Source organism: Dermacentor albipictus, chromosome 10 (genome assembly GCF_038994185.2).
Source record: "Dermacentor albipictus isolate Rhodes 1998 colony chromosome 10, USDA_Dalb.pri_finalv2, whole genome shotgun sequence".
In the NCBI taxonomy this organism is placed as follows: Eukaryota; Metazoa; Arthropoda; class Arachnida; order Ixodida; family Ixodidae; genus Dermacentor; species Dermacentor albipictus.
The window spans coordinates 3,787,639-3,813,070 of NC_091830.1; the positions used below are offsets into that span (position 1 = coordinate 3,787,639).

The 25,432-nt window shown below is 51.1% G+C and overlaps 1 protein-coding gene across 6 annotated transcripts in view; it reads left to right on the forward strand.

Moving 5' to 3' along the window:
• Positions 1-25,432, forward strand: part of pxb — a 408,186-nt gene that overhangs the window by 277,100 nt on the left and 105,654 nt on the right. For all 6 annotated transcript variants that reach the window (XM_065444315.2, XM_065444311.2, XM_065444313.1 and 3 more), the window contains one exon: positions 1,274-1,523. In XM_065444315.2, the coding sequence (XP_065300387.1) occupies positions 1,274-1,523 (250 nt within the window). The remainder of the gene's footprint in view (positions 1-1,273; positions 1,524-25,432) is intronic.

Genomic DNA, 25,432 nt, shown 5'->3' on the forward strand with positions numbered 1-25,432 from the left:
GATTCTCATCGAGTAAAATCATAAAAGGACTGTGTGTTAACGTTCATTTCGCTACCGAATTTTCCAACCAGAAATTAGGATATATATACTATGGTAGGTCACTGCAATGGCTGCTCTGTGTCCTCTCTAGTTAAACTATGCGCCTCAAGATGGCGCTACCAGCGTTGTTGCTGCCGTCCGTCCCTCTCTTTTAACCCAGCATTCCGCGAAGATATTACGCGGATAAGCCTCAACTCTCTACGGAACGGGCTCAAATACCTGAAATATTCAGCAGATGCCGGAAACGTCTTACTGGGTGAGCTTGGTCTGCGTTAACCGGACTGAATTGGGCAACCGTTTGGGTGGAGACGGGTGTGACTGATACTAGCGGCTGGCCTGATGTAACAGGCAAGTCGCCAGTTACTAACTAGTTAAATTGTGGTGGTGGTGGTAACAACTTCATTAACGATCCGGCAAATTCGTGGCCTGGGCCTAGGCCGCCCCCGAGGAAGTCCGGAAATTATGCAACAGGGCTCACGCATTTCATAGACACATTCTCTGGGAATGTGAAATTATATGCAAAGAAAATGCAGTTTCCCCAGATGAAGCTGCGGCGCGATGGACGGCCGCGTTGCCCAGCTCAAACCTCGAAAATCAACTATGGGCCATCCAGCAAGCCCGTGAGGCGGCGAGGAGACAGGATCTCCGGACCTCCTAGTTAAATTGTGTGTTCTTTCTTTTTGTTCTTTGCATTATGCAGTGTAATTACTGGAGATATTTGTAACTGGATAGCATTCGGATTTTCATTTTTCTATCAAGCAGATTGTAATAATTGATTTAAAGATCTTCTGTAATTAAGTATTAGCTTTACATTTACATTCTTGAGTGTGTATATATGCCTTAGTGTAGCAAGCTGTCTGTTAAGTGTCGATTTTCCTTTTTTACTTGCCGTAGTGCTGTTGCGTACCCATCTGAAATTTTGCTACGGGAGTGTGAACTAGTCAAGGTGTCTTAAAAAACTGCCTTTCTTTACAGTCCTTCGTTCTCTATCTTTAGAGAATGAAACATAAACTTGATTTTATGAGATGTGATATTGATGTTACATTTCCCAGTTTCTTCTGCAAAGCCTGCGCTGTCTTTTCCAGGAAAGACAAAGAATGTTTAAATTTGGAGGCTTTCGGAACCCTCCGCCATAATTCGCATGCTGCGAAGGAGGGCGCGCAACGCGTGTGCAGTGTGCGTGTATGCAGTCTCCCCGCGCGCTGACCCGTGGTGCGTCGCACGCCCCGTGCAGGCTGCTTCCCGCGGCCCCCGGAGTTCGGCGTGCCGCCGCCCCCGCTGCCGCCGGGCCTGTGCTCGTCGGTGGCCTCCGGCCGGCGCGCGGGCGCCTCTTCGTCCCCGGCCGACGAGCTGCAGTTCTGCGAGGTTCGGCCCGTGGGCGCCGAGCTGACCACGCCCTCGGCCTTCCCCTCGCTGCCCGTGATCGCCGTCTGCTCCTCGGTCGTCCTCGTCGCCGTCCTCGTCGCTTCGTTCCTCCTCTGGAAGTGAGTACGCACCTAAAGAATACAAAGAATATGTGCACCCGCGCGTGCACCGCGTTCTCGGACGGCGTACGGCTGCGCCCTGAGGCAAAGGCGAATTTCGCGTCTCCCGTGCTCGTCGCGTGCGACAAGGAAGTAACGTGCTGGGCGGTGCATCCTTCCCGCTCGTTGGCCTGTTTCCGCAGGTCCCGCAACAACACGGCGGCCTCCTACAATTAAGTGTCGCGAAAGTCTGGTCTGTATACAGACCTCAAAGCTCATATAGCTTCCTTTTGTGACATCGCAGGTTTGAGAATGTTTTCGTGCAATCTTTTTGCCTACGAAAAGTTGTGCTCGAGTTTCCGTGACTGTATGACCTGGCAGAGCTTCGCGTGTGCCGTGCCTGATGATAGATTAAATAACTGCGCTTACACCACGGCTGCTTGAAGAAGGCGCTGAAACAAAGCGAGACAGCCGCGCTATCGGGAAACCTGGAGAAATAGAGAGAGAGAAACGCGCGCACTGCAGGCTGTCCGAGCTCCCAGGGTTTGCCAAGATGTGCACGAGGTGCTTTGCAATCTGCCGGGCGAAACTTTGAACCATTCATCATACGTTCTTGCGGGGTATCGTGTGCTGTTTGCGGGGCTCTTCGGGGCATATATATATATATATATATATATATAGTAGGACGGGGTGGATCATAGTCGGGGCTTCTTTGTTTCCTTCGGCGGTTCTCTATTTTCCCTTCTCCGCACTCTGCGCGTGCGGCGCCCGTCGGCTCCAGCGGCCGCATCCGACGGCGTTGCCTGTCCCCCCTCGAATCGCCTGGCGAAGAAGACGTCGCTCCCGAATGTGGACATCCGTCACCACCGGCTCCGGCATCACTGTCGCGCTCAGGCAAGCCAGTGATTAGACCGTGCGGCGACGCCAAAATCAAGACCGAAAGCCGCGAACGAGGGCTTCGCGTGATCGGCCGCTCCCCCTGTGCGCGCTTGCCATGCCTTCATGTGCCTCGTGTTATGTCGAGAAGATTGCAGGCCACAGACGCCGAGGCAGCGAGAGGGTATGTGCGTGGAGCAGGTATAAAGCGCTCTGGTTAGCAGCGTTTGTCGCTCCGTGCAAACACATGCCGTGCGCCCTCAACGTACGTGTTTCACTTGTTACCCGGCCGAGTAGAACTGGGCCGTGCAAAAGAGCATTCACGCTGAGACGACGCGTGTGAGTCGATGACTTGCGCAGGCTGCCGTGGCATTGGCAACACAATTCTTGCTTCCCTCCCTTCCGCTGTACCTCTTACAACAGCGTCACTTCCGCCGGCGGGGCTTTAAACTTCCGACGACGCGTGACCACGTGCCCTTGAACCGTAACATCCGCCGGCGAGCATCAAAGGTCGTCACGGAGTTGTGGCGTTTCGCATCCGGAGGTGTTTTCGCCGCGACGTCGTGTGAGGCTGCGTCGTGTTCGGGGATGGAACACTTCTGGGGCTGTTGGCTGGTACGAACTGCAGCTTCAGAATGTACGCACTATAACACACTGAAGCCATTGCTTGCCGCAGGAAGGCTGGGAAGGATATGATCCAGGCTGAGGATTAGTCTGTCCCTTATTGTCCTCGGCAGTCTGGTGCATCCATGCGCTGGCATACAAAAAAAGAAAAGTGTGGTTTTACGTGCCAAAACAACCTTCTGATTATGAGGCACGCCGTAGTAGAGGACTCCGCAAATTTTTACTATTTAGCGTTCTTTAACGTGCACCTAAATCTAAGTACACGGGTGTTTTCGCATATCGCCTCCATCGAAATGCGGCCGCCGTGGCCGGGATTCGATCCCGCGACCTCGTTATCAGCAGCCCAACACCACAACACCATAGCCACTGAGCAACAACGGCGGGTGCGCTGGTATACAGACACCCACAACAGCGCATTCATATGCAAGCACTAAATGCTGCTTATGACCATTAATGTGCAGTTTAACAAGTCAGAAATTTATCGTCAACTGTAATGACAATGTACGGCACAGTCTGATTTATAGTGCATCGTAATGATTTGTATCGCTCAATGAAACGCGTTACCAGAAAAAAAAAAGCATGTAGATCACACGTACTGTGGTAGTTATTCAGCATCGTATCTTATAAACCGAGAGTTTTTTGTAAGGCGACGAGTTGTGTTGGTGAAGTGAGCGTTGTGTGACGGCAGCAGCAAGACGAACACGATGGTCGTATGCATAACGACAACGGCATCATTTCTAGTCAGGCATCTCGACGCTATAGTTTACGACATGAAAGATTGTTGGATTCATTATAGGTACTGGACGTGCGTAAGCGAGGAAAAGGAGATTGTGACGTCATTTGCGACCAATTGGTATGCATTCGTAGGTACCTATGTGACGTTAAAATGACGGTGACATTTGTACCCCGGCGAATAAACGTTCAACCGTATTTGACCTAGGCCGATAGTGCGGTCGGTCCGCCCCTATGTACAGCCCTGCTTCGCCAAATTAATGGACAATGTGGGCCGGTCGGGAAGGCTGTGCAGTCTACAGCGCAGCCTGTCAAAGCGCTAGCAGTCACCAGGGAAGAATGCGCGATACTGACAGGTGGCGCTCGCGCAACGCGTTTCAAAGAGCTATAGTCAGCTTTGGCACGGCAGAATTACGCGTGCAATAATAGCGGCTTAATCAATAGAGGGAGCACGAGGTCGCGGGATCGAATCCCGGCCACGGCGGCCGCATTTCGATGGGGGCGAAATGCGAAAACACCCGTGCACTTAGATTTAGGTGCACGTTAAAGAACCCCAGGTGGTCGAAATTTCCGGAGTCCTCCACTACGGCGTGCCTCATAATCAGAAAGTGGTTTTAGCTCTGAAAACCCCATAATTGGATTTTTTAATTTTTTAATCAATAGAGAGAGATAAGGCGCAGCGAGATTAACCGGAGGCTTAATCAATAAAGAAACAAAAAGATCGTGGCCTAAAAGTTTAATTATTTGGATGCTGTGCTGGAACAGGGAAGTTTCGTTCACACCATCGATCGGAGCATTTCTTTTGTTGAAGAGGATCGCCAAACCAGGCGAGACAGGAAGCTGCCTCCCACAAAGCGAGGCGAATGTTTGGCACTAAAAGAGTCATGCCTAGTTCGCAGCATAAGTGTTTATATGTAACGACTATATCGTGTTTACTGAGATTGCTCAGATGTGCTAAAAGAAGTGAGCGAATTTCTATGTTATTTCCAATTGCGACTCTGAAGAATGCTCGCCATTTGGCATTAATTAGTTGGAGGCGTGTTTATACGAGTACCACCCGACTTCGTTTTTCCTCGGTGAAACTCTCACGACGTGTTGCCGGCCCATCGCCGAGCAAAAAAGAAAGAAAAAAGGGAAAGAGAGAGTCAGGCCAGTCCGCTGCATACGCCAGGCGCTTGCGAAGCAGCGCCGCCGCTATCGTTCCCACAGCGTATACGCGCGCCTGAATCTGCGGTTGGAAGGCCGCGCACTCGCAGGCAACGCGATCGCCGGTCTCCGCGATGGCATTTCGCGAGTGCGCACAGCGCTCGTGGTGACGCAGGTCACGTGGGTAACGCGTCAAAACTTGGAACCATCGCTGCCGGTTGCGGTATAGTATTTTCCAATATCGCATTCTTTTTCGCGTCATCTCAAATGCTGGCCACAGTGCAGTAAAGCTGTTCTTTTGCCGTGACAGGTCGCGTGCTGGCTAAATGACGCTCTCAGTGCCGCGTGTGTTTTCCTTACGAGCCGAGTGTAATGACTCCTTCGTCTGTCTCCTTTTAAGTCTATACCGGCGTCTTTTGAGGGACTGCCGTGTACAATTCGTCGTGAAAGCTACAGCGTTTTCTAAGCCATGCCGCAGGGCCTCTCGGTGAGCGCGTGGTGAAGGGGGAGACCACTCTGCGGCGATTGGCAGGGGAAAAAAGAAATCCCCGCACAAGCCTCGAGTTGGAGCACCGGGGACGCTAGGCCTCCCTAAGGCCTCCCAGCGCAGCAGCGTCCTCAGGCGGCAAGAGCGACAGTGCTCGCCAGGAGCAATCGTTCACGTGGACCGGCCTCTGAAGAATGGTCGGGCGGCCGATGTTTTTGGCAACACGGCACGCCAGAGGGCGGCGAGTAAGGCGTTGCCGCCGCCTTTTTCCCGAGACAAATCGTCAGAGGCCGCACGGAAAGGACCGCACATGCGCGGGCCGCGCCCGTTGTACTCTATACTGCGCTAAAACGCTGCAGCGCCGAGGGAGGTCTGTGAAGTGTGGTGTGGCTGTCGCTGGTGCGCAACGGAAATAGCGCTCCCGTTACAAAGATACTTCAACACTACTAGTTGGGTGCCAGTGGGCGGAGAGCCTCGACGTTAGCTGAATGAAGACTTCCTCGGGAAGCCCTTCCCGGCTTCAAGGTCTCCTCCGCCTTCTGTTCTGTCACTTATGCACGTGATTGTGTTGTTAGCTGGTTGGTAAATGACACTTGGAATCCAGACATACCAAACTAACCGGACGAGGAAGGGCAGAGACTCTCTCTCTCTCTCTCTCTCTCTCATTCGTTCGTGCGTTGCTGTCGACCGTTGGGCTCGTGTACTGTACCACGTTAACCAAGCGGGACATGACATGACAGCCGTGTGTCGTCTGCTCTTCTTGCGCGGTGTTCCTGTGCAGACTGCGCTGTTTTGAAGCCGACGAGCTGCGAGCTTGAGAAGCGGCCTCCCCGGTGCACATAGACACCTACGCAAGAAAACCAAGCGCCTACGGTTGTGCGCTCTGCTGGCGAATTGATCACCCGGCGCCATACCCAGCCCCGCATAGGGCTGCGCCGTTTTATGAAGCCGAGACGAGGGCGTCCGTTACAAGAGGGGATCCGCATCTTGCACCTTCCGGCCGCCGCTTCGCTTTTCCCTCGCCGTTTCTGTCCCGGGCGAGCGGTGCACACACGTGCGCGAGCGCTCGGCTCGCGATAATCTTGCCGCCGCCTGACTAGTTGCCGCCGCGCAACTTCGCAACTTTCCGAGCGCTGCAACGAGGCCTTCATTCATCACCGCGGACTCCCTGACAAATTGACTGGCGCGACTTTTAATCTTCTTTAAACCCGCGATTTTGTTGCCTCTCTGCAGTCGCGAATCTTTCTCGGTTTCTTTTCGCTCGTTTCGTCTTTTTTCTTCCTTTGCACCGCTGGTCCGGCCGGTCTCGCGATTACTTTCGGGCTTCGTTTTGCGCTGCTCGTCGTGTCTCGCGGAGCGTCGCTTCGCTTCTCCCTGCAGCGAGTCGGTGGCGTGTCTTGCGAGGCCGTCGTTTTCAGCGTGAACCGCAGCGCGCGATATTTGGCCACTGGCGGCGGTGTCCATTATTTAGGAGTATACCGGCGGGACCAGCTGCACTGTGTCCGCGGGCACCATTACTCACGAGGCCGTCTCTGTTAGCGTGACTATCAGTGCGAAGCGCTGCGTGTTCTCTGCGCCGCAAGGACACGCGCGCCAAGTGTGCGCCCCACTTAATGGCGTGCGGGCCTCGCGACGGCCGGCACAGCTCGTGCACGCACGCACGCACGCACCAGCCGCGCAAGGCGCCCCTCGTGGCCGGGTGCCGCACTGGGCGACGTGGACGCCGCCGAAATACGGCCCACTGCCGCGGAGTGCGCACGCCTCCTCGATGGCTGCCACGCCCCGAGCCCGACGAGCCGTGTTGGCATCGAACCCGAGGCGTAAATCCGCAAACTTGGAACAGCACGTAGTAAAACACGGTTTACACCCGCCGTGATTGCTAAGTGGCTGTGGTGTTGGGCAGCTAAGCACGAGGTTGCAGGATCGAATCCCGGCCACGGCTGCCGCATATCGATGAAGGCGAAATGCGAAAACACCCGTGTGCTTAGGTTTAGGTGCACGGTCCAAATTAATGTGGAGTCCCTCACGTATACGGCGTGCCTCATAATCAGATCGTGGTTTTGGCACGTAAAGTCCAATAACGTAATTAAACACGGTTTAGTTATATCGTCATCATCGTCAGCAGCCTCTGTTTATGTCCACTGCCCCCCCAGGACGAAGGGCTGTCCCAGCGATCTATGGCGAATCCGTGTCACGCGCGCGCTCACGAACGCCTTTTGCGTCGTTCATCTTTATCTGAAAATGTATGTGCACTCGTTGTCGCGCAGTCGCCCTTCCGCTTTAATGGAGCTTTTGGCAAAGGGAACATCCTTGCCGGCTGAACGGAGTGCACGAGAGAGACTCAACCGAAATTGTAGTTCGTCTCAAGTTTACCGTTGCTTGTAAAATATAATAATTTTGGTTCCATAACGAGCTGTTTGTCTTCCGTTTAGCCTCCCCGCCTTTCGCATCCCATTTACCTCACTCTCTTAACGGAACAGTTTAAGCACTTCTTGATTACGTTTACGCTTCCCTGTGCTCCCCACCCGGGGCGGAGCCCTCGGTTGTGCACGCAGGCGCCGTCCTTCTCTGGTCCACCGTGAGGTGCACTACGCGCGTGTCGCGTCTCTGTTCCGTCTCACCCGCTCGCGGTGACGGCGAGAACAGCACGAGTCGGCAGCCGTGCCACGCCGCGGGTAAGCGCGATGTATGTATAGCCACCATGGCTGTTGGCATCTTTGAGTTTATAGCGACATCGCTTTTTTAGAGAAAATGCGAATATTTCATAGAATTTCATTTCATTTATTTCATTTATTGAAGCCTTAAAGGCCAGGAGGCATTACATAAGGCGGGGGCAAACAAAGTATGAGCAACTCATCACGCTAAAGAGGGAAAAGAGGAAGAAAAGATAGACGAAGAATAGAAAAGGAAACAACGCTCAGGAGGGAACCGAGCAAGCAGTGGTATCATCAAAATCACTGTAAAGAAACCATAATGTACAACAAATATATAGTACATAAATACTATTAAAAACATATTATGCGTGAGAACGAATCACTATCAATTAATTACATAAAAAGGGGTCAATAAGCAAATGCATTTGAGACGAACCATTCTAGGTGTAGTGGATTGTTAGTTTCTCACGGAAAGTCGTGTGGTCGGCGGAAGAAACAATACTGTCGGGCAGAGTGTTCCACAGCGCTATTGCATTTGGAAAAAAAGAATCCCTCATCGAAGACGTACGGCACTGAATGTGCGCGATTGGACAGCTGTGGTTGAGGCGGGGAGAGATTCTAGGCGGGGGTTGTAGTCGAGGGTGTCTGGCTATTGGGTGATATATTAGTAAGAGTGAAGCATGGAGAGACGCGAGATGATACGACGTGATTGGAGACTGGGAAGATCGAGTGTGCGTTTTAGTTCAGTTATGATGGTTTTACTTGAATAGTTTGACATGATAAAGCGTGCAGCACGATTCTGAATGGCTTCTAATTCGTAGGTGAGATATGCTTGCGAGGGGTGCCAGATAGATGATGCGTACTCCAGTTTCGGCCGAACGTATGTCTGATATGCAAGTTTTTTTTATAGCGGGCGATGAAGATTTCAGATTGCGACGCAAGAAACCAAGTGTGCGCGAGGCGTTTGCGCATATTGTTTCAATGTGAGTAACCCATGATAATGATGATGTCAAGTGAACACCTAGATACTTATAGCACTCTGTTCGTGGTATTGTAGTTGAGCTTATGTGGTACGCTTAATTTGTAGCGCTGCGCTTACGTGAAAAGGACATACATTGGCACTTATTAAGGTTAAGAGGCATGAACCATTTTTCACACCATGAAACGATAGTGTCTATGTCTTCTTGTAAGTCAATGGAATCACCAGGGTTATGGATGGCGTTGTAGATGACGCAGTCATCAGCAACGCCATCCATAACCTGCATTAATATTCTGCATTAGTTTTTTTTTTAATTGTAGCAGGACTAGGTAGAGAAGCTTTAGTCGTGATTAAAGGCGAAAATTTTTACCTCTGCATAGTGCCCCCTGTATGTGACCCCTCTATACCTTTACGGCAGCCCATTCAAGGTCGTGACAATATGCAGGAACGCTGCGTAACTGCACCCTTCTAGTCCCTCTATCATGGTCTAGCATTTTCAAATGCGTACTCTTATTGGAATTGCCAACAGTCCGCTTTGTGATTCAAGAGGGGGGAACTTTAGGCCAGTTGGTCCGACATGCTTAAAGAGGAAAAGAACCGCGACTTCACACGGGACGTAACACGAAGGAGTGGACAGGACGAGTACCGCTCGTCCTGTCCACTCTTTCGCGTTACGTCCCGTCTGAAGTCGCGGTTCTTTTCCCACTCTGTGACTTCTGCGGGTGCAACGAAACAATCGCGCACCTTCTTTGTGAGTGCCCGCGTTTCAACCCGCAAAGAGCAGCCCTCTCAGCCAGCCTAGACAAACTGGACAAGCGCCCAGTCACGGAAAACAACATCCTTGGAAATTGGCGTATACGCGAACGTCAGCGCGATCCGCTATGAAGGCGCTGCTGCATTACTTAAAAGACACGGGGCTCTGTGACAAATTGTGACTGTACACTGTGTGACGTAGGATTGAACGGCGACACTGCGTAACACTAGGAACGCCTTCGCAGGCCGCGTGACAGTGCCCACACAAACAGTTTTGTATCCTGTGTCTGTGTGTTTTAAATTCTTTTTTTCTCTCTCTCACCTGTTGCATCCCTTTATCCCTCCCCCGGTACAGGGTAGGCAACCCGAGATAATCTCTGGTTAACTAACTATCTAACTATTTAACGCTGGGTTCATGTAGAGCTCGTAGTCTTCCTGTTAGCATATCCATTTATGTAAGCAGATGTCACAACCTATAGACCCTTTTCGCGGTGATACCGTGGGCGCAGCCATGTTTGATCACGTGGTGACACCTCCGTTGCTTGGCTCAGCTGCCACTTTTGCCTCCGTGTTTACAATGGATCTGCATGACGCCCGGTGTGGCGAAGCAAACGCCTGTTTCTGCTGATATAAGGGACGGTGTCTGGGTGAGCGCCTCCTGACCTCATTGCGCCTTGTCCTGAGGGCGCGAGCTGCGTGTACGGTGATTGTACGAAAAGCGGGGCTAGAAATGTATTCCATGCTGTCGAAACTTTCCGCCTATCAATTAGGTCAGGATCAGTGCGTTTTCCCCTTTGTTCTCTATTTGGCAAACACTTTGAAGCGGTGGCTTGCCTGACTCAATAAAGTTCCTCTGTGCAGTCGCTGTTCTTTATTCTCTCCCTAATCACTCGCGGCTGTGCTCGGTCGCGACAAAGTTGTCCTTGCTGCGCACAAGGGGCTTGTAACGTAGATGCTCTGTACTTTGTAATAGCTTGTAGCAGTGACGTATTATTGCACGAGACTCGCTTACTCTCTGGACTATCACAAAACCTTCCGCTTCCAACATTCGTGTGCTGTCGGTTTAGTCACTGTAGGTGCGTGTTGATAAGGTGGGAAAAATTTATATTCCAGGAAGCAGCGCTACTCCTTTTGTCACTGTGTAACGAGTGGCATACCTACTCTTGCCGATGTCTCTGGGTTGAAATTAATTCCATTTCTTAATATGACAGTCACTATTTTTGCAGCCAACTACAGCACACGTCTTCCCTCATCCGCCCTACATTTTGCAGCATGAGTGGAGCACAGTGCGTTAGCCATCACCCAATTGCATTTGACAGCTGATCGCACAAAAGCAGAGCAGAATGTTTAATGGTTTCGCATTCGCCCGCTTTCGCTGAGGCAACGTGCAGTGCGCCGCCGAAAGCGCCATCTCGTGCCTGCGGAGCAAACTGCTCCGCGAAGAGGGTCTATAGGGCCGTATGAATTTGCTTTCGTCTTGACAGTTGCATCGAATGGCTCTGTTAAATCCGCCTATCTCGACATAGCCACTTAGCCGATTCGTTGCCGTACTGGTGCCAGTGTGACACTAGTAAAACTAACTAACTAACTAACTAACTAACTAACTAACTAACTAACTAACTAACTAACTAACTAACTAACTAACTAGCAACTAACTAACGCTGAGTTTATGTAGAGCTCGTAGTGTTTCTGTTATCGTACCCGTTTATGTAAGGAGATGTTTGAACCTATAGGACCGTGTGGATAGGTTTTCGTCTTGACAGTGGCGTCCGACAGCTTTACTACGTTCGCCTGCCTTGACATAGCCACGTAGCCGCTTCATTACCCTCTCGCACTTCAGAATTCTGTGCGAGAGCTTGGGCGTCGCTGTGTCACATTCCTCTGGTTTACTCTGACTCGCCGACTTTAATGCATATTGGCTAGAGCACTCGCTTATCCGCGTACACAATTGCACACTCACTCCGAACAGCGTTGATTAAAGGGGTAGCGCGAGCATAGAGTGACCGCCTTCTTCGCCAGCCGCACTCATATTTCACGAAGAAATAACCGCGCTGGCCTCCGCGTTCAGCAAGTTTCCCGCGTAAAACTCGAATCAAGCGCCGCGCCTCAAAGCTCAGTGCAACGGGCGAAGGCATAGCGAGCAACCAACCCTCGTTCACCTGAGAAAATTGAAATCAGGTTTCGTCGAAACTGCGGAGAAGCAGTTCACTTTACCAGTGGAGAATATTGCGCTTTCTTTCACCCCCCGCCTTTTCCCCTTCTTCCCTCTCGTGTAGGGAGTCGTACACATGCAGCGCCCCGAATGCAGGCCCGCTTCTTCTGCTGGTCTGAGCCGTTGTTTGTTTCGCCTTCCCGAAATTAGCTGAGAAAGCGCACCTGCTAGCGGGAAAAAGACGGGGAATGGCGGAAACCAAATTAGTCTGCGCCCAAAATTTCGCTTTTCTTTCGTTTTTTGAACATTTTCTTCCCTCCTGTATCCGCCAGGCCCCTTTCTTCGGGGGTGTAAAAAATGGGCTAATCTAGCTCGTCAGCCTGGGCGGCAGTGCGCCGCGTTATTAGCCTCCATTTCTCGAAGCTTCGCGGTGAATAACGATTGTCCGCCCGTTTCCAAGGAGCCACGCGCCGTCTTTAAACAAAGAGAGGCGAACAATGATGAATAGTGTGTGTGCGCGCGGCGCGTATAAAATTGCCTTCCAGAGCACGAGGGACGAAGATACGGAACACGGGTAAAGAAAAGAACGGGTCCCGCAAAATTGTGTTTGCAATTTCTTACAAAGTGATTTCCTTCTTTCGTTATGGCATTATATTTGTTTGTTCTTTTCCCTCATAGCGTAGCCAGGAAGGCATACATTACCTGTATCTGGCCTGGAATTACACGGTATATTGAAGTTCCCCACTGCCGGTGAACGTTCTGATCGCGTGGGCATCAAATTGAGTCTTGTTTCCTCTTTTCTTTAACCCGGCGTTGCCACGCTCTTTCTGCCAGCGTTCGGTGGCGTTTTGTCGATGAGCGCCTGGTTCGGTTCTTATGGCGTCCCGGTTGCTTTTCAATTTGGATTGCTCGACTGAGAGAGAGAGAGAGAGAGAGAGAGAGAGAGGAGCAGCGCAGTTCCCTTCTATCCCGGCAGTTTACGCGCCCTATACTAAAAGCATGCAGCGTGGTAGAAACTGGACTACCTCGCCAGTGAGCTAAGGGAGCCGATTGCTGAAATCTCATTGCACGTTATAACGTTTCGTTATTGTTCGGCTTATCGGGCCTCGTCTCGCTGACTGCTGTGGTTGGACCGCGCGAGGTTGCTCTGACCAATGGCCGACCGCTGTTGCGTGCGAGAGGGCTCGCCGATTCCTGCTTGTAACCCCTCGCATACCTTTATCTGAAGCATGCTGCGGGCTGCAGAGAACGCTGCATGTACTGCCTTGAAATCATTCGTGCACGCGTTTGATGGTCTCCCGTAACAACAGGTAACTAATGGCGAGCACGCTGCTTGCATATGCTGAATTATTTTGTGGGAAGTCCACGCGTCTATGTTCCTCTCCCCCACTCTTCTGCTGCGGTTATATCGTCCTTGAATTTGCATCGATTACGGTACGTATGGAATGGCTCAAATTCAATATGCATGGGTTCTGGCAGCAGTGCTATCCAAGGAACCTTGCCTATCCTTCTCTAAAATTAAACGCACCTTCCTTAAACAAACAACGATGTTGAGGGCAAAATTTATTTTCTCTTCTTTCCTAGCCCCTCGTATTGACAGCAAAATTGGGAAACATTGATTCAACGGACATCGTAGGTTCGTTGTAAAGCGTATGCGTACAATCATTCACAACCGTGTTCTTAAGTTTGCTTTATGGATCGGCTTAGCTCACTTTATGCCTATAGTAAGCTCAATTCACTTCGTACGACTGGCACACTTTGCAATACACGTACGCCGCGGCTCGCTGCTTAGCTTGGCCAAGTGGCCGGTTCGACTCCCGGCCGTATTTTTTAATGGGAGCGAAATGCAAGAACGTTGGTACATTAGATTAGTGTGCACGTTGTAAAGAACGCGAGGTGGCGAAAAATTGATCCTTCACTATTTATACGGCTTCTCACATAACCGCAATGTTGCTTTGAGACGTCAAGTCGCACGAATAAAATGAAATCTATACTTTACGGTCGACAAACGGCGCGCGTATAGTAGGGATAAGATTTTCAAAGGCCTACCGGTACATTTTTCTGGTATTTACGAATCGCACGTATTGAGACATAACGTCCAGGCAAGCTCGGGAAGAACTCGTCTAACGTATTGTTTAGCGAGAGTACGGTGCGATATGATTTCAATATTTTGGTGGCTCGTTTACGTTGACAGATACTCGGCAATCGGGTACGCTTGGTAACTGGGTGTGAAATCACTTGGAATTTTAGCAGCGAGTTTCTTTAATGAGATGGCTACTTATTACACACAAGCACACTACCGGCTCATTCTCGCTGGCGAATAAAGATACGTTGAGTACAGAGCGTTGTCAGACTCGCCAATTGCCGGCAGGTGTATAGCAATAGCTTTCTCGATTCGTTGACGAGTGAAAAACGAAAAATGAAGGACAAGCAAGGCACAAGAAACTCTCACGATTACGGCTACCTCATTTTGGATGTTTTTCGTGTTCGGTAAAACAGCACGCAAAACATGGAAAGCGAATAAACAAACCGGAGCGTCCTATAGACCGTTTTTTCGTAGGCGCCGCCATATTGTGAACGCAGTGGCGCCGCCTATGAGGAGCGCCATACTGGCTTGGGTGAAAGCGGTCTTTTGCATGGCAGGTATACGCTCGGCGGCAGGTTCTGGCGTTTGTTTTCGCGGTCGTGCGGTGTGTTTAGTATGACGTGCGTCTTCTACGTGGTAAAAGGTTCTGTGAGACGTGCTGAAGTGGTTTAAGGCGTCATGGCCGGAATTTCTGCTGGCGTTGAGGTGGACGGAGCACGCAGCGCGATGCGTGCGCACATGCATATTCGTGCCTACAATCAGCCTCAGAGATCACTTGTGTATTTCTGAATGTTCCAATCACTAATGTGACCTTATTGCAGTATTATCCTCTATTTCTGAGCTGCAATTTAGGAGCCATGAAACATACGCGACGATCGTAACAGCGTGAGTGTGGGTATCGTTCTGCTACGATAGGAGCTGTGATGTTATGCTTTGACAAGCGTTCAAACTGTTCGCTGCAGGTTACATTGCGTGACTACTTGGTTCGATGGGTGAGGTTTCCGGCCCTGAATAAAATAGTTTTGTCAAGTGATAGCAGCATACCTTACAGTCTGAATTACGCTTGTCCAGCAAAGGGACTGTTTACGAACTGCGCGAGCGTCCTAAGCAGTGGTAGGTGCTGGATTATATATATATATATATATATGTTCTGTATACACCGCATGGTCCAAGCATACCGCATCAGCGGTTATATATTTATAAACGTTGTGCGGCGTGACCATGCGAGGCCCTATTGCGGCGTTATCCCGTTTTCTCTTGCTTTTTCGAGAAAGAGGATGATAACCGAATTTCTTTTTCAGTTGTGTTCGTTCCGTTTTCTATACGACGCACACACACGTATTACGGAAATTTTGTCCTCAAAAATAGGCATCGCATTCTTTTTTATGCGATCCCTCATATATTATGGCTGTATGCAGGCAAAAAAGGCAATGCTGAAGCGCACAGCTTACATATGTACCGTGCTGGTTCACCAACCGCAGTGATTGCTGTGTTGAGCAGCGCCATCGGCCTCATGCAGGAAGGCTACCGTAGACATATGGTAATTTGAAGCCTACTAGACTGGAAATGCGCGAGAACGATACCGGTGCATCACAAATATTTGTTTGCGCCTTCCGCTTAGATGTTTCGTGGTATCCTTAGGTTGGCCGTGCACGAGCATACGCTCTTACGCTTTATGTTTTACTCCCTACGTGAAGCGATCAGATATTGAACAGATTTACCATTTCATGCTGCTAATACAGATACACCAGTTTTCTTTGTTGAATTAAAACTGATAAAAGCAAGATAGTTCAAAACACATACACACACCGCGACTGATAATGTGCGTACACCGCGGCTGATAAAACGCGTCAGATTTTTGCGCCCCCAAAAGATATTTCTGCCTACTGTAGTTACCGATGCACCGAAAGGCTTCCCTGACGACCTTATATGAACGGACATGGCGTAAATTTCCCTAAGTACCATCTAAAACATCTCAAAATCGTTCCGCAGCATGCGACAGCAATACTTGCAAGCAACGCCGCGCCGGATCGCCCAGGCCAGAGAGGAGGAAAGGCTCTCCGCGCGCCCTGTCCTCCTCGCCCGATGAAACGGTCTATACCTCACTCACCGTGCGCAGCTGTTTCCGTATATATCCTACAAAGAGCGCATCCCTTCTGCGCACTTGAAAAATGCGCGAAAAAAAAAAGAAGAAGAAAACATGCAGCCGTCCGTATAAAAGAAAACAGCGGCGCACTTTGAAGATATCTGCCGTGTTGCAAGCTAAAGCGGGAATGGCTGCGGTGGCATAATTTTGGCGGCTAATTCGAAGGAAGTTCATCGAATGCCGGGAAGCTCGCGCAACGAAATTAACTCGGGCTCGCTCCGCCCTCGCGCCATCGTCCGCTGGCTGTGTAGGCGAGAAGCAGGAATTACGCCGGAGGCACATAATAAAGCCGGAAGAAGTAAAAGCGAGCGGCATCAGCGAGAGAAAAGAACAGGCGGCGGGCATGCGCTTAACTCCCAACCTAGGCCAGAAACGCTGCGCGAGGCTTGAAACCGCAAATTAGCACGCGCGGAAGAGGGAGAACGCTTTGCTCGCTTCCTAATTGAGCTTCGCTTTCGGGGAGGTTTGGCGCGCGCACGGGAGTGGTTGAGGGGCGCTGTAGCGGGATCACGCCGGGGGGGGCTACGCCATAAAATGAAGCGTAACGTCGTCGTTTGTGCGTGCGTGCGCGTGCGCGCGTGACAGAGAGATCGCTTTATGCAGGGTATAGGTATACAGGATGCCCTTTTCCTTCGCTTTAGTTCGCGCTCTCCCGTACCGTGTCGTCCCATCGGGGCCGCCCCCTTTCTTTTCTCGTCTCTCGGGTCCTCGTGCTTCTTGGTGCCCCCATCTCGCGCTTGTCCTCGGAACTGGAGCATTCCGCGACTCCTGTCGTTCTTGAATTTCATTACGGCCTAAACAGCAGCTTGCGTCCTTTGATGGGGGAAGTGCAGCGTCTTGAGGAGACGCTGTTACAGTACCTGAGGATCTCCGCCCCTCGCAGCGCATGCGCCTCAAAAACGACCGGCCGCCGCGGCGAACCGGCGCCGCCTCCTCTCCCGCCGCTCTAATGATGACGTAATAAGGGGGACTCCAACAGAGGAGCCCTCTCAACGTCCGGCGTTGAGTCGACCCTGTGCCTGGCGGATGTGTGCCGCGCGTTAATTGTTATGCGCGCGTTGTGGCCACTCGTCGTCGACCGCAGTTTCGCATACTATGCGCGTTGCAGTCTGTTCTTTTCATTTGAACGTTTGCGCGTGCGCACTGTGGCCTCGGCGCATTGCGCGAACGCGGCATGAGCGTTCCACTCGCGCAATGCGACACCTGTGGATTTTTTTGTTGTTGTTGTACCATTGTTGCGACTCGCTGCGCGCACGTTGGCTCCCCCTCCTCTCCACCTGCCCTCGCCGCACAGCAGCCAGTCCATTCGGGGGCTGGTTTGTGCGCAGCGCTCCTCAACCCCGCTCTCTCCTGGTTATCTTCCAATTAGTGTGCACGCTGTTGCTGTGCTGAGCGGTCGCGTTTGCGTAATGCGCGCGGCCCGGCTGCGGAGTACCCGCTATAACAAGCTGCATGTGTCGCTCTGGGGCGCGTTGGAATCTTGTGCTCGCATTGTAGTTAGAATAACGCGCAGTCGACATAATCGCAGTCCACGACGAATTTTAGCCGCAGTCAGGTGCCATAAAAGGCGGGCTCACCACCGAGGGCGCCACTCGCATCGCGACTTTTTCTTTCTTCATACGCGCTATATAGACGTCAACCGTCGCATTATTTTGTTGACTTGCCGCTGACGGTTTGCTGACGCCTGGTGTGATGAGGTACTTTGCTGAGCCACGCTGCCGATAAATGAAAACTTCTGTAATTCACATTCGTTATCGAGAAACCGGTTTCTAGATGCTGTACGAAGCGGCTTGTATCCGCGTTGATTATTCCGAGTAAATAGAGCCGATCATTTCTCGCAAGCGTTAGAGGTCGCTTATGCTTGGGCAATTACAAATCACTTCGAGTGCTGTCCTCGCCAAGAGGCTTCTGTTCCTTGTCTTCTGAATGTGACCTGAGCCAGTGCTGCCGCGCTCCCGTGTGCAGGCGTACCGGGGAATCGAGTGACCAGCTTTTAGTGAGCATCAATCGCAGCTGCAAACGGAGACCAAGGTGAACATAGGGCACTAGAAATACACTTTCTCTCCATTGCCGTAAGGTTTTGCAGACTGACGCATATAGAGGGGCCCGCAAACCGCGAATATCGGGAGTCTGTGAAGAATCATGCCGAAGCCGTGCTGAAGTTACACCGAACTTATTCGCCAAAGCCATGTTGTAGAACCTTGTAGAGGCTGTACACCTTCCGTCACACATTCAAGGGAGAAATTACGCGGCTGCCGGGATGTGAAGCTGATCGGTCTCTTATCGCACCGCGCACGTAAATCGCCATTGTGCACGAATGAAAACATTTTCGAGCATTGCACAGCCAAGAAACGAGGCTCTTGTGCGCGAATCTACGTGCAGCGCACGGCGAGTTCAGTTAGCTCCCACAGTTGGTGGGCGCCGCAGCTTCCCGCGTCCGCAGGGTAAGTTGCACCGTTGTCACCTCCGTGGCCTCTGCCACTTTGCACTAATGCGTCGTGAACGTTGGAGCCAATGCGTGATTGGTGCCTTCTAAATCTGCATTCATGCATTCTTATTTATGCATTCATTAATCGAATGCACAATAAGCATTCCGCCATGAATGTGTACAATTACTGAATTTAGGAGCGTTCTAATAATTTTTTCACGATTCCATTGCGAGGGTAAACATACCTTATGAGAAATACCTCCTTGTTTAACCATGCGAGCGCAGTGGAGTGACCAAGTTCAACAGCTCGCGTGGCTCCGTCAGGCCCTACTTCTGCTGTGCGTTGGAATAGATGAGTGCATCGGTTATCGTGTGGGACGGTTAAAGTCGTTCGCTGTGCCACGAAGTTCCGCCGATCGCGAGTCGCACGTACAGCGGCGAAGGCGTTAGGACGCGCTGTCTTTGGTTGTATGGCGTCAGGTTGGCCCACAACGATGAACCGTGTAACTGGGAAACAAGGAGGTATTATGCATACTACCATACCACCATACTACTGCTGCTACTAACCTGTGGAGCCTGAACTTGTAAAGTAAGTATGGGTAACTTAAACAGGTGTTGCTGCCGAGCCGCGAGACTTAGCAAAGCATGGGCAGGGCCTCCGTGCAAATGAAAACACGGCTGGAAATATCGCACGATGATTGCCCGAAGGTGCAAAACGCCCATGACGGGCAAAGTCCCTAAAGGTAAAGGAAACGTCCAGCATCTCGCAAGCCGATAGGCGTTCGAGCGAAAAAAAAAAAGGAAAAAAAAAAGCCAGCGGAGGTTGCTGGGGCCTCGCCTGCCAGCAACGCATCGACTATGACGGAGCACTTAAATAGCGCGCCTCAATCCCCGCTTTTATTTTATTTTTTCCGTCTGTCACGGTCAGTGCGCGGCCTAAAGGAGCGTAAATCCATCTTCCCTGCGTCGCGGAAGCTGGTCATCCGCCGCCCACGTATTGTTGCGAGCTTGCGTTGTCGCCGCCCGCGGTGGGAGGGGGGTCCTCGCGGGCGCGCGACCTCGTCACGCCCGCCTCGGCAGCGAGGAGGACGATGGCTCCGCCAGAGTGAACGAAGCACGGCGAAACGGAGGAAGGAGCAGAAGCGTTCGACTTGCGCGCGCTCAGAACTATGCATTGAATAGTGGCGTTTAGGTTCCCAAAGCAGCACTGCAGCGCCGTAGTAGAAGGAGAGCTCCGGATTAATTTTGGCCACCTGGGCTGCTCCTTAAGTGCAGCGAAAGCTTGGTGCACGAGCGTTTTTTAAAGCGAAAAAAGCCTTTCTAGGCTCATGCTGAAGTTGTGTCAGCAGACCTGACCGCCGGAGTGTCCGCCGAAGCGTCATCACGCCATATGAAGACAGAGTAAAGAATGAAAAATGATTTGTAGTGACAGTTAGTGAATGATAACGTTATAATAGAGATTGGTAGAGGTTAATAATGACTACTAGTGACTACTAATGACTCCGAAATGACCAATATATCTAACGACGGCTTGTAATGACCACAATGCATTAGAGATGACTAGAAATGTCTAGTAACGAATAGTAATGACTAATGATGACTGAAATCACTTGTAATGACTACTATAATAACTACGAAATGACCAATATGTCTAACGACAACCTGTAACGAGTACAATTCATTAGAAATGACTAAAATGCTTAGTAATGACCAGTAATGACTGAGATGACTTGTAATGACTATGATGTGGCCAACAAGTATAATGACAGCTTGTAATGGCCACAATAGATTACAAATTACTAAAGATGCTTAGTAGTGAGCAGTAATAACTACAATAAAAGAAAGGAGAGAAAGAGAAGAGGCGAATGATAAGAGGAGGAAGAGGAGGCTTTTGCCGTTCATCCCTTAAAAGAGAGATCTTAAGAGACCCTGTAATTTTTGCATTCAGCACTCATCCAGTTGCGCCCGCGGCGATTGGTAATCGAACCAACGACCTTAGCAGCCCTACGCCATAGTGACTGAGCCACTGCTGCGGGTGTGCTCGAGACATTGGGCGAGCACTTACTCGTTCGTGTACTCGGTCTCATCGAAACTGTGCAGCGACGTGAATTGAAGCGCTGAGCCACGTATACCGGTATAGTGATGCTGCTGCCGCGGAAGCGCCCAAGTTGGCGGCTTCCCTGGCTCTGTAGTACAGCTTACGGCGCATTTCCATTACTCATGCTAAACCGTTAAATGAGCGAGCGAGCAACGAGCGGTGTTCTTGACAAAAATAAAGTGGGTTCGAAGCGCGAACCTTTGCCTTCCAATGCTCACGCAGCACTACGTGTACGGTGTCAGTGCCCTTCCGCTGATATAAACATTAGCACAATCTGTTATGCTTCATTATATTGGCATTTTCTATTCTCTTGCTTAGCTTTAGAACTCGCAACTCGTATATAGGCACGCCCATCACCAATCCTTCATCTTCGAACCGCCTGTGAGAGGCCCCGTGAGAGGCTACGCCAGATCGAGATGCTACGTGTCACTTATGTAGTATTTAAAAAAAAAAAAAGGCAACGAAACCGCTCGTCGAAGCGCTCTAATGAGTGCTATAACCTGACTGGTGCACCACTGTTATTGAAGTTTATTTGTTTGATGTACAAAAGACATTTCATATACAACGAGAGAAAACCATAACGAAAGGCTGAACCATGGCTCAGCTTCTATAAGCTGTGGCAGTGATGACTCTGCTCTTGCTGCATTGCGGATTTCACGAGTGCATTCTTTCCTATTCTTTAAATAAAACAGTGCAAGAAGTACCTTGCTGAATTACTTTCTCCTTTTTTTTTGTTTTAATGTAATGTACGTACGAGCCAGCATCAAACAAGAAAGTGCTCTACGAAGCTGAGTCACGCCCTTTGCGACTTCAGGCTTCCCAGGTTCATGATCCAGCTACTGCGATTGATCGAGTCTACGCCCGGCAAAGCCCTATTACGACGTATAGGCAGTATAGGTAACAGGCCGCGCTCACATTTTTATGCAGCACTGAACACGCTTCGCGCCTTAGGATTGCGCTGCTCGAAACAGAGGGAAAGGATGGAACCACCCTGGACATTCAGGACATCACATGCAACTTAAGTGTACCACGATTGCAGTCAAAGAGCTGCATTCCATCTGCAGAAACCAAGTCACTAGTCCTGGAACATTTGAACACGACTTACCCGAATCACCTACAAGTATACACAGATGGCTCTATCAAAGCAGACGAAGACCGCTGCGCAGATGCATTCTGTATCCCCTCTCTAACATATACGTAGTCTGGCCGTCTGGACTGCATAGCCTCGTCGACAGTTGTGGAAGGCGTAGCAATAGCTTCTGCTGTGCGCAAACTAAAGACTTCGCCCCCGCAGAATGTGGTTGTCCTTACTAACTCAAAGGCCGCGTTACAACAACTATACCGTGGTTTTCCATCCCTCAAGTTCCCACGATAATCACTAACCATCGTGAAAGAACTCAACAACAAAGACTTCACAGTAAAGTTTCAGTGAATTCCCTGCCATATTGGTATTCCCGGCAACGAAAAAGCTGATTCGCTTGCATACGCAGCGCTCTATCATCCTCCCAAAGTTAAGGCTCCAAAGAGTAATCAGGTGAAAAAATCTGACATTCGAAATCGCTTTGGGTCGCTTTGGTTTCCACCGCATATGCCCTGCGTATCGAAGAGATTTCACCAAGAGGAAGCCTCACTTCTATATCGAATAAGGATAGGATCTGCTAGCACACCGTCCGGGTTATTTAAGACGGGGCGAATGAGTTGTCCGAACTGTACGGCATGCAACGAGACAGGAGACATTGAGCACTTTTTGTGGTTCTGCCAGAAATTCCAAGATGAAAGGGACGCTCTCCTGAAGAATCTGCAAAAAAAAAGAAAGAAAGAAAGAAAAAGGACCTTCCGCGTACGTGCATGCACCACCTTATATTTCCTGAGGGATCAGTTATAGCCCGCAAAGAAACTTCAAGTCTCCTCTTCGAATTCTTCAGAGAGACTGGTTTGATAGACATATGGTGAAACCCTTCAGCGGTATTGTAAGAGACGCTCGGGCGGAGCAATTGCCGGCCTTGATCGTCAGGCTAAACCCGCCTGTTGCTACAATTCACCACCACCACCACCACGATCCCCTTTTTTTTTAGTTTTCGTCATCGAAATATACTTGTTTTGAAACCATAAACAGTCAGTTCGATTTGGGATTTTCAGTGCCGGCGACGTCACGTAGGGATATTTAGTGATTTTTTGAGTTGGATGACGTCGACCGTCTTTCAGTTCTGCTTCAGCCGTGCCACGAAAGCTTCCGACCAAAGGTACTCACTACTTCATAAGCGCATCCGACGAACGCTAGATTCAAGTGCATGTTTCTTTAGTTTCGGTTTGGCGTCGTCCGCTTGTCGTCCTCGAGGGCAGACGCACTGACTGAAGCGCGGATGTGCCGCTGCTGCACAATTTTCGCCGAGGTGAAGCTCTTCTGTTTCGCACAGGCCAGTCTTGCGAAGCGGCTGCAGGGAATCCAGCCGAAGGGAGCGCCGTGCAACCGAAGCACGTTCCGTTCGGCGAGATACGCGCAAACTGGCGACGAACGAGCGCCAGGCGACGCTGCGATCGATAAACGAGACCTTAGCCCCGCAGGGGGTCCGCGCGCCTTTGCATGTCGTCGTCGAGAGGCAGTGCACCGAACAGCACGAGCGGCCGGGGCGGAAGATACGCGTTTCTGGAAGCGGAGCCGGTCGGCCCGATGATCGATTAGCGCAGGCGGCGGCGGTAGCTGCTCCTCCTCGGGCCGTAATCGTTCTGTCATTCCCGGCCGCGACGGTCGGCGACGGCGCGTGCTCGGCGGCGCGCGCTCGCTGCCTCGTGCAGCCGCCGCGCGCAGGAATTCCTCCCCGAGATTGGCTGCGCGGCCCGGACGAGGCTTTGTTTTGGCCGAACCTGCGCGAGTCGCCAGTGTCGGACTGCTTGGGATTCCATCGAGGGCGACCGCGGCGGACGAGGCCAGCACGCGCTGTCTCGCCGTTTCTTTTTTTCTTTTTTGTCTCGATCGTAGCGGCGCGTCCCTCGAGCGCCACTGCGTGGAGTCTCTCAGCGGACGAAACGTTGGAGGCGGTCGTCGTTGACAGATGCTCGTTTGCCCCACATTGCATTGCAACTTGATTTTTAGAGGTAAGGTCACTGCATATACCGACAATAAATTTGGAACGAGCGCACGAAGGGCGACCAACGTGAAACGGGGTGGCTACACGTTATAACCGTGAAGCAATCGACTTGCTGCCGCGCAGCTGTTGTCACCGGAGGTTTTCGATTCCTTCCATTCGGAACCTTTCGTACGATTCTCGGTCTGTACGAGGCAGGGTACAGGCTTTCCATCGACACTTAGCAGAACGTGCGTCGCTGGATTGCCCGTCAACTTTGGGTATAGTGGACATTTTCCCAGCGCAGCTGGACTTGAGGTATGTTGATTTGCCGCCACGAAGAATACGCGTTCGGCGCATCAAAAATGCAGACGACCTGTCGCCTCGATCGTAACCGTGTTTCTTGAAGACAAAACGAAGCGAATTCGGAAATATACATCAGCACAATTGCGGTCCTTACCCTATAGCACTTCGTCGACTGAGTTCTCCAACTACCAGCTGCCCTTTCCGGCACGGGGAATAAATAATTCGTCGCCTAATTAAGTACTTCGTCCTGCAAGTAGGGTGATGATGATGATGACGACGACGCGCGCTTGGCCTGTCGGCCGTGCTGACGGCGCGGCTGACGAAGTCGGCGCGGCCTGTCGGCCAGTCGCGCGCGGCGCAACCGAACACGCGGTACGAGCTCCCCGATGGCGCCTCGGGTCGACCGGCTTAGTTCAACATATACACGTGTGTGTGTGTGTGTGTGTGTGTAAGTGTAAAGAAAGAAAGTATGGAAACAAGGAGAGAAAGAAATGTCTGAGTGCAGTTAGGAACTGCTCTGTCATTTTAACCAGATATCCAAATTATGAACCAAATTCCCTTTATTTGGAATTTATGTAACGCGATATTTGTTGTGCCAGTCAAGCTCAGTGGAGCTTTGGCAGGCCAGGTGAATGCACTCCCATAATAAGAAAGTTATTATTATTATTATTATTATTATTATTATTATTATTATTATTATTATTATTATTATTATTATTATCATTATCATTATTATTATTCTAAGTGGTTAAGTGGCTCCGAGGCGCAGTTTCGGAAGTGCGCAATGTTGCGAGCTGCTGACCGACAAGCTTGCGACTAGGGCTCCCGGAGGCAAAAGTGACAGCGTCCAGGCATCATCGTGCGACGCCGTCATATATTGCCGCGCGAGGCTGATGACGCCAGGATGAAGTCATCGAGGATCAGCCGAGTGCAGCTGTTATTATACGAGGCACGGAGGATTATCTCCGGCCGACCCGCCGAAGACAGATGGCCGATCATCGACGTCGTTTACGGTCGCTGTACGTACCGCCCCATTATATGCGCGCGGTTGTCTCACGGCAACGCTTCTGCAGCGTCGCGGCGATCTGGTTCCTCCGCGTAGCGCAGCCAGGCTGGAAACTCGGCCCCGTGATTGATGCAATGACGAGCGCGCGGAGGTATGGCGCGTAATTTGGCATCAGCTTGTGCGCCGCCCCGTGAACGAGCACCCGCGGCCGTCGCGCTGCCTCGGCGAATGCCTGTTCGCGTGCTGCCACGCGGACGGCGCGTCTCGGCCGGGCCGCTGTGCGTAATAAGTGAGACGGAGTGCTCTCGTCTACAATACGCCGCGAGGTGTGTTTCGAAACAGCCAACTCCCGGAAGCGTCATTCCGTTCGCTTTTCTCCCATGAGGCTGCCC